Source organism: Chiloscyllium plagiosum, chromosome 5 (assembly GCF_004010195.1).
Source record: "Chiloscyllium plagiosum isolate BGI_BamShark_2017 chromosome 5, ASM401019v2, whole genome shotgun sequence".
NCBI classification, from domain to species: domain Eukaryota; kingdom Metazoa; phylum Chordata; class Chondrichthyes; order Orectolobiformes; family Hemiscylliidae; genus Chiloscyllium; species Chiloscyllium plagiosum.
The window spans coordinates 62,097,797-62,107,397 of NC_057714.1; the positions used below are offsets into that span (position 1 = coordinate 62,097,797).

The 9,601-nt window shown below is 44.6% G+C and overlaps 1 protein-coding gene and 1 long non-coding RNA gene across 2 annotated transcripts in view; one reads left to right on the forward strand and one right to left on the reverse strand.

The window, feature by feature from the left end:
• LOC122549930 overlaps positions 1-128 on the reverse strand; it is a 77,644-nt gene extending 77,516 nt beyond the window's left edge. Inside the window, exon 1 of the long non-coding RNA XR_006311707.1 lies at positions 61-128. This is a non-coding gene — a long non-coding RNA (uncharacterized LOC122549930). The remainder of the gene's footprint in view (positions 1-60) is intronic.
• Positions 129-261: 133 nt separating this feature from the next.
• LOC122549929 (serine/threonine-protein phosphatase 6 regulatory ankyrin repeat subunit A-like) overlaps positions 262-9,601 on the forward strand; it is a 162,547-nt gene continuing 153,207 nt past the window's right edge. The window contains exon 1 of the mRNA XM_043690168.1: positions 262-422. Coding sequence (XP_043546103.1) covers positions 396-422 — 27 coding nt within the window. The 5' untranslated portion in view covers positions 262-395. The remainder of the gene's footprint in view (positions 423-9,601) is intronic.

Consider the following 9,601-nt stretch of genomic DNA (forward strand, 5'->3'; position numbering starts at 1 on the left):
CCTACCCCCCGATCCCCGTGCCCGAATTCCCACAATCACCGCCGCCCTACACACACTGACCATGAGGGGTGTGATGGTGCTGACTGTTACCTCACGCGCTCTCCGAACCTGATCTCCCTCTCTCTGCTGTTTCTCAGGTGAAAGGGTCAAAGGGCAGCGCTGACGTCCCTCGAGCTGCTGCTCCAATGGTTGAGGTTGTTGTTTGCGGTGCCCGTGGTGCCGGGGCCAATGGCCGTGCAGATTACTGCGGGGTGCGGGTGGCGGTAATGTTGTGAGTTTGGGTTTTTTTTAACGTTTCTGATTTTTCGGCATTTGCGGAAAATCGAGGGCGGCCTCGGTCTCGGGGTTTGTCCGGTAACCGCCGAGGCCAGCTCAGCACAAGCCGCCGCGGGGCCATGGTGTTCCTCAAGCTGCGGGACCAGGTAAGTGCCAGGCGGAGAAGCCCCGTCTCACAGCGTGGGGGTCGGAGCGGAGCGGGGCTGAGCTGAGCAGGGCGGGGGGGAGGTTAGTGAGTGAGTGGGCCGGGCCGGCATGGCCTTCCCCCCGCCCCCTTCCTCTCTCCCGCTGGCACTAGGGGTTCAGCTTCAGTTCTGGGGCACGCAGCGCAGCCTGTGGGCGGTCAGGCTGAGCCCCGGGGGCCTGGTGTGGGACCCCCTACCCTCCTCCTCACACGTGCTGCCCGGGGCTGCTTCCTCCCGGAGCCTGCAGCGGGTGGCGGATTCAGGAATTGGCTCTACCCTCCTCCCCGATATAAGGCCAGAGGTTTTCATGCGGGGAGAGGTCGTGAGCCTTTTGTTGGTGGCGATCAGTAGTCACTTCTCCAACATGTTGATGGTGGTAACAAAGTCAGCCTAATTTCTGAATCTGCTCTGCTGTAGTTTCAGTGCTTTTGGAATCACATTCCTATTAGCCTGGTTCTTTATAGTAGCTAATGACGAGTCTCCCTTTAACCTTCTGTGTTCTAACAACGACCCCCAGCATTTTTACATTTCTGAAGTCCTTCCCCCTCTCAGTAGTATTCCAGCAAATCTGTGCCGTACTTCTCCTCGGCCTTGATTGCTTCAATTGCAATCTAACTGGTGATTTATAAATACGTATATAGTGCAACTTAATACCGGTTTTATATTCAAGGCCATGTTTTTTGAAGGTTAAGATATTCATTTTTAATGATTTATAACTTGTTCACCCACTAAGTTCTTTTTAAAACACATTTAAAAATAGTGTTTTTCCTCTTCTTTGCTATGGTTTTAGTTTAGCTGCATTCCCACACTGGTAAAGGACAATGTTTGCCAATCATATTCCATTTAATGTCAAAGTGTGGTGCTGGAAAAGCATAGCTAGTCAGGCAGCATCTGAGGAGCAGGAGAGACGACGTTACGAGCATAAGCTCTTCATTCCTGATGTTGGAAATGTTGACTCTCCTTGGATGCTGCCTGACCGGCTGTGCTTTTCCAGCACCACGCGTTTTGATTCTGATTTCCAGCATCTGCAGTCCTCATTTTCTCCTGTGTTCCATTTAATGGCTGGTATATGTCATAAGTATGCAAAAATGATCCAAAATGTGTTGCTATTCCTGCAGTGTGAAATCCTCTTATGTCACAATACAGATGAATGTGTGCAATGACAGGAACGAACTCACATTTTCATCCTCAGCTGTGTAATGCTGCAGCTTTATTACATTAAATTCCCTTACTGCTCTAACTTCTGTAACCTTTCCCTATATGTTAGGGCCTGTTATAAAGATATGGTGGTGTCTTGCTACAGGAATTGGAAGTGTATACTTGTTACTTTTCCAAGTCAATGGAAACTGTGTTGAAGATGGTTTATCCTTGGAAGGAATTGGTGAATGCAGTCCAGCCCTTGAATTGAGATTTAATACATCGTTCTTTATGCATAGCTGTACGGTGATTGAGAGATGTCTTTTTTGCTGATGTCTAAGTCTCATAGAGTCGTAGAGATGTACAACATGGAAACAGACCTTTCGGTCCAACCTGTCCATGCCAACCCAACCCAATCTAGTCCTACTTGCCAGCATCCGGCCCATATCCCTCCAAACCCTTCCTATTCAAATATCCATCCAAGTATCTTTTAAATGTTGCAATTGTACCAGCCCCCCACCACTTCCTCTGGCAGCTCATTTCATACACGTATCACCCTCTGTGTGAAAGATTGCCCCTTAGGTCTCTTTTATATCTTTCCCCTCTCATGCTAAATCTATGCCCTCTAGTTCTGAACTCCACGACCCCAGGGAAAAGACTTTGTCTATTTATCCTATCTGCCCCTCATAATTTTGTAAATCTCTATAAGGTCACCCCTCAGCCTCCGACGCTCCAGGGAAAACAGCCCCAGCCTGTTCAGCCTCTCCCTATAGCTCAAATCCTCCAACCCTGGCAACATCCTTGTAAATCTTTTCTGAATCCATTCAAGTTTCACAACATCTTTGCGATAGAAAGGAGACCAGAATTGCACGCAGTATTCCAACAGTGGCCTAACCAATGTCCTGTACAGCCGCAGCATGACCTCCCAACTCCTGTACTCAATACTCTGACCAATAAAAGAAAGCATACCAAACGCCTTCCTCCCTATCCTGTCTACCTGCCTCTCCACTTTCAAGGAGCTATGAATCTGCACTCCAAGGTCTCTTTGTTCAGCAACACTCCCGAGGACCTTACTATTAAGTGTATAAGTCCTACTAAGATTTGCTTTCCCAAAATGCAGCACCTCACATTTATCTGAATTAAACTCTATCTGCCTCTTCTCAGCCCATTGGCCTACCTGATCAAGATCCTGTTATAATCTGAGATAACCTTCTTCACTGTTCACTACACCTCCAATTTTGGTGTGATCTGCAAACTTACTAACTATACCTCTCACTCTTGTCCATCTTGTGCAGTCTTCAAATTAATGTAATAACTAAGTTTTAAGCTATCTGTCTTTTTATTTAAAAACAATACATAACTCAATCCAGTTTTCAATAAGTTTACTTTGACCACCACACACAATGTGGCTTTTTCCTGGCACCAGGTTTCTCAGGAAGTAAGATCTGGTGTGAATTCTGTCTCTCTTTGGGGTTTCTGCAGAGTTGGACTGAGGCAAAGTGGTAATTTACTAGGGCAGTTAAGCTAATTGAGAACTCTTACCACTCAATGTTCAATTTCCCAGCTACCGCATCAGTTTTCTAATGTACCAACAGCTCACTCAGAACCACGAGTTGGACAGGCTCAGAACCACGAGTGAACCTTCATGGCCAAATGAGAGAGCTTTCAAAGCATTTCTGAGAAAGAGCTTGACAAGTGATTGCCAGCTTCTTGGGGAGAATTCACCTGTCCTATACTTCACTCACCTTTACTTCACCTCCCTGTTGCTAGCCTTGATCATGGAATGGGAGAAACTTGAGTTACTTCACCTTGCACCTCTGAGAGGCAGAAGCAGTACCACGTCCACCAGTAGATGTGCTAACTGCCTATTCCTCCCAGGCACAGCCTGGACAAGAGATCCAGCTAGAAGGAGGGGAGACCTTCAACCAAGTGTCTGCAGACTAAGACAATTAATTAATCTGATATCAGTGTCTCAGGAGGTGTACACTGATGAAAATTCTCTGCTGATTGAGGGGCATAGAAAATGAAGACCCCCAACCCCCACCTAACTTCACTGGGGGGAGTCCATGACTGGAGATATAGATTTAAGGTAAGGGGCATCGGCTTAAAGCAGATGTGAAGATTCTTTTGATGCATTGTTGCCAGGTTGGAGGGGTAGCGCTCAGCTAATGGTTTCTCTGCCACGTCTTTCCACATTTAACTTGATTGGAGAGACTGTCATCTTTTTCTTGCCTTTGTCAGAGTTCACCTCATTGTGACCTCTTAGCACTAATAAATGGCTAGGTAAGAGTGAGAGGTGGGGGAGTCTTCCCAAGTTTCACACCATTCTGGTTATTGATTCAGTTTTGACTGCTGAGTATTTGATAAACCATGCTGTAATCTCTTTAATGAGAAATGCTTTGTCTGAATGGATATGTCACTGACTCCTTGATTGAGGGATCCAGAGTTAGGCAAACGATACACATGGCAATAGAAAGAACTGGGGGGAAACCCAATCCTCCTGAATTCAGAATTCTTACCTGCAAATGGTCCTGATACTCCAGTAGAAACCAAGTAGGGGAGAATCCACTTTCTGAATCATGACCTGTTGAGCTAGACATCTTAAATCTTTTGTGCAACCCGAATATTTTGAGACTCAGTTTATCATTGATTTTTGTCTCAAATTCTACAGAAGTTTGACTATTCTTTTGAAAACTTAATTTGATGCAAATTGGATGGTCCTCCTGTAACAAAATTAATAATTAAAATGGTTTTTGATAGATTGCCAACCTGAAACATTAACATTTTTTAATCCCTTCCTCAATAAACTGCCTGATATGATGAAGCTTTCCATTGGCATGGACTAGTTGGACGAAAGGGTCTGTTTTAGTGCTGTATAACTCTGACTCTATATATTTCTTGTTTTCCTTTTGACCTCTGCCTTTTTTAAAGAAGAACTCATTCTACCAATAGCTGCTGCATGATGAGATTGCATCCTGTTCAGCAATCTGCCATACAGTCGATGATGAGCTCTTAGATATTAGAAATTAGCTCCTTTGTTTTTCAGCTCAGGTTGACTGCTGATGAAAATAACATTTTCTAATCGGAATGTTTTGATGCCATAATTTACCTCAAGGGTATGAATGTATGTATTAACATTGCAAAAGACAGAAATTTGGAAATTAGGCAATGGGTTAACTTTAGTTTGAATCATTGGAAGAAATTCAGTTTTTTGTGATGCATGCACGTCATTGAAACTGAAAGGTTCTACAAGAAAGTTGTGAGACTGCCCTTGTTATATACATTACAAACATGGGCAACGTCAAGAAGAGAGGAACAATGATTGGATATTCAGGGGATGGGGATACTGAAGTGGATGTATGTATTACTGCAAAAAGCCTAAAAGGGAACAAGCACATCAGGGATCTGTGAAAATGTGGAAGTGTTGAAGAAAGGTGCTGAGAAGAGGTTGTGGTGGGTTGGTTATTTGTTGAGAGAAGGAGAAAATTTGGTGAAGCTAATGATTGAGATGGGACTACCAGGAAGAAGATTGAAGCCGAAGATCAGATGAAAAGATGTAGTGATAAGACACACATTAAGATTGGAAGGACCAGGAATGCTTTAAATGGGTTGGTGGTCTTCTGTGGAAAGGTCAGTCAAGCTAGAATTGTATCTATTGGTATTTAGAACAGTGAGTGATTTTTTTAAAAAATTCATCTTCGCTGTCAACCGCAAAAGCGTCTGTCTGTTCTTCCGACTAGAGAGCCCCCTATCACAATTGATCACTTGGAACTTGATGGACCCCTCATTATGTTAAGGCCAACCTCAGTAACAGAAACTTGGCTGTTCATGCTACATTCCCCTGAGAGTCCATCACCCCCTACATTTTCTCATAAAATACACAAGCACATCACCAGCATTTATTGCCTATCCCTAATTGCCCAGAGGACAGTTAAGAGCCAACCACATTGCTGTGTTGTTTGGAGTCACATATAGGCCAGACCAAGTCAGGATGGCAGATTTCCTTCCCTAAAGGACATTGGTAAACCAGATGAAACATTAAGATCCTGATAGGTCTTGACAGGGTGCATGTGGAAAGAATATTGCTTCTGTGAGTGAAACTAGAAGAAGGGGGTCACTGTTGAAAAGTCGAGTGTGTGGTGCTGGAAAAGCACAGCAGGTCAGGCAGCATCCGAGGAGCAGGAGAATCAACACTTCGGGCATAATGATGAAGTGCTTATGCCCAAAACATCGCTTCTGCCTCTCCTTGGATGCTGCCTAACCTGCTGTGCTTTTCCAGCAACATCTCTCGACTCTGATCTCCAGCATCTGCAGTCCTCACTTTCTCATAGTTTACTGTTTAAAAGTCAAGGTTTGCCTTTGCCTTAAGATAGGGATAATGAGAACTTGTTTTCTCACAAAGGATCTTAAGTTTTCTGAACTCTCCCTCCAAAGATGGTGGAACCAGAGTCCTTGAATATTTCAAGGCAGAAGTAGATGAATCTTTGATAAGTGGCCTAATCTTAGTCCTAATTTGCATGTTTGTATTTAAAAATTGCTAGCTGATAGGTGATGGAGAAGGGCGTTTAGTAGCAGCATGGCAACCCTAGGTAAAATGAGTGAAGCTGAAAGGGCAGGGAAGATCATTTTATGTTATTGACTAATCCTTGTCCGCAACTTAAATTAATTTTCGGTTCTTTCTTCCATTGATTAGACAGTTTAGCACCTAAGAAGATAGGTATAGATTCCCGGTTGTGGATCAGGGTTGTGATTTGTATTTTGAATTTTGCTTTCTCTTTTCTCATACCACAGCAGCTTGGACCTGCAAACTGAGCTAAAGAGCAAAAGCATTAGCTTGCATTTCCTGTCCTGATCTTCATTCAGTGACTTGTTCTGGGTGATGTGCTTGTGTATTTTAAGAGAAAATGTAGGGGGTGATGGACTCTCAGGGGAGTGTAGCATGAACAGCTAAGTTTCTGGTACTGAGATTGGCCTTAACATAATGAGGAGTCCATCAAGTTCCAAGTGATCAATTGTGATAGGGGGCTCTCTAGTCGGAGGAACAGACAGTTGCTTTTGTGGTTGACAGCGAGAAATCAGAATAGTGTGTTGCCTCCCTGGATATCTTGGAGAGACTGCAGAATGTTCTAAAGGTGAGAGGGACCAGCAGGAGGTCATTATACACATTGGAATTAACGAGTAAGTTTGCAGATGACAGCAAAGCAGGTTACCTCGGATTACAACGGGATCTTGATCAGATGAGCCAATGGGCTGAGGAGTGGCCGATGGAGTTTAATCTAGATAAATGTGAGGTGCTGCATTTTGGAAAAGCTGGGGCTGTTTTCCCTGGAGCAGCGGAGGCTGAGGGGTGACCTTATAGAAGTTTATAAAATTATGAGGGGCTTGGATAGGGTAAAAAGACAAGGTCTTTTCCCTGGGTTGGGGGAGTCCAGAATGAGAGGGCATAGGTTTAGCGTGAGAGGGAAAAGATATAAAAGAGACCTAAGGGGCAACTTTTTCATGCAGAGGGTGGTGTGTGGGGATTGGGCTGCCAGAGGATGTGGTGGAGGCTGGTGCAATTGCAACATTTAAATGGGTATATGAATAGGAAGAGTTTGGAAGGATCTGTGCCGGGTGCTGGCAGATGGAAGTAGATTAGTTTGGGATATCTGGGCATGGATGAGTTGGACTGAAGGGTCTGCTTCTGTCTTGTACATCTCTATGACAGAGGAAGGGAAAAGAAAAAGATTCTGAAGGAAGAATGTAGGAAGTTAGGCAGGAATTTAAAAAGGAATCCTTGAAGGTAGTAATATCCAGATCGCTCCCAGTGCTATGAGCTAGTGAGGGTAGGAATAAAGGATAGAGCAGATGAATACTTGGCTAAGGAGCTGGTGCAGGGGAGAAGGGTTCACATTTTTGGATCATTGGAATCTCTTCTGGGGTAGAAGTGACCAGTTTAAGATGGATGGATTGCACCTGAATTGGAAGGGAACTAATAAATTGGTAGGGAGATTTGCTAGAACTGCTCGGGAGAGTTTGAATTAGTAAGGTGGTGAGGGTTGGGGGGCGGGGGGGGGGAAGAGGGAGGGAGGGAGATAGGTGGGTGGGGGTGTGTGGGGAGACCCTGGGAGATAGTGAGGACAGAGATCAGTCTGAGACTGGTACGGTTGAGAAAAGGAGTGACTCAAACAGTCAGGGTAGGCAGGGACATCACAGAGAACAAGGTAGAACTGATCAATTAAATTGCATTTATTTCATTTCAAGAGGCCTAACAGGGAAGGCAGATGATCTCAGAGCATGGTTAGGAAAATGGGACTGTGATATCATAGCAATTACAGAGATGTGGCTCAGGGATGGACAGGACTGGCAGCTTAATGTTTTAGGATACAATTGCTATAGTAAGGATAGAAGTGGGGGAAGTCAAGAGAGGAGGGGGACTGGCATTTTTGATAAGAGATATTGTTACAGCTGTACTTAGGGAGGATATTCCTGGGAATATGTCCTGGGAAATTAGGTGGAACTGAGAAATGAGAGGCATGATCACCTTATTGGGATTGTACTATTGACACTTCAACATGTTGTCCTGTTTTCCCCCCTGCCCCCAGTCGAAGCAAAACGCTTAGAGACACAGTATAGTTTTACCTCCTTCATCTTTATTCTGGGCCTGAGAGGGAGACAGAATGATCACCCATGCGCACAGAGACATGAGGTCACAGTCTTCTCTGGAAGATCAGATTCTTCATTAACTATATAGTCATTTTACAGGGAGGAGCATGAATGAGATCTGTCTGAACTTCAGTACAGCATTTGATAAGGTTCCTCGTGGTAGACTGGTTACCAAGATTAGATCACTTGGAATACAGGAAGAACTGGCCATTTGGATACAGAACTGGCTTGAAGGTAGAAGACAGAGGGTGGTGGAGACTGGAGACCTGTATCTAGTGATGTTGGATGTGAACGTAGGAGGTATAGTGAGTAAGTTTGCAGATGACACCAAAATTGGAGGTGTAGTGGACAGTGAAGCAGGATACCTCAGAGTACAACGGGATCTTGATCAGATGGATCAATGGGTTGAGGAGTGGCAGATGAAGTTTAATTTAGATAAATGCGAGATGCTGCATTTTGAAAAGGCAAATCAGGATAGGACTTATACACTTAATGGTGAGGTCCAGGAGAGTGTTGCTGAATAAAGAGACCTTGGAGTGCAAGTTCATAGCTCCTTGAAAGTGGAATTGCAGGTAGGTAGGATAGTGAAGAAGCCGTTTGATATGCTTTCCTTTATTGGTCAGAGTGTTGAGTACAGGGGTTGGGAGGTTATATTGTGGCTGTACGGGACATTGGTTCGGCCACTTTTGGAATAGGGTGTGCAATTCTGGTCTCTATCCAATGGGAATGATGATGTGAAACTAGAAAGGGTTCAGAAAAGATTTACAAGGTTGTTGCCAGGATTGGAGGATTTGAGCTATAGGAGGAGGTTGAATAAGGCTGGGCTGTTTTCCCTGAAGCGTCGGAGGCTGAGAGGGAACTTTGTAATGGTTTATAAAATCATGAGTAGTTTGGATAAGGTAATAGACAAGGTCTTTTCCCTGAGTTGGGGGAGTCCAGAACCAGAGGGCGTAGGTTTATGGTGAGAGGGGAAAGATATAAAAGAGACCTAAGGGGCATCTTATTCATGCAGAGAGTGGTATGGAATGAGCTGCTAGAGGAAGTGGTGGAGGCTGGTACAATTATAACATTTAAAAGGTTTTTGGATGGCATATGAATAGGAAGGGTATAGAGGGATATGGGTGAAATGCTGGCAAATGGGACGAGGTTAGTTTAGAATATGTAGGAGAAAGTGAGGTCTGCAGATGCTGGAGATCAGAGCTGAAAATGTGTTGCTGGAAAAGCGCAGCAGGTCAGGCAGCATCCAGGGAACAGGAGAATCGACGTTTCGGGCATAAGCCCTTCTTCAGGAATGAGGAAAGTTTGTCCAGCAGGCTAAGATAAAAGGTAGGGAGGAGCGTCGGAAGGGAGGGGAGTCG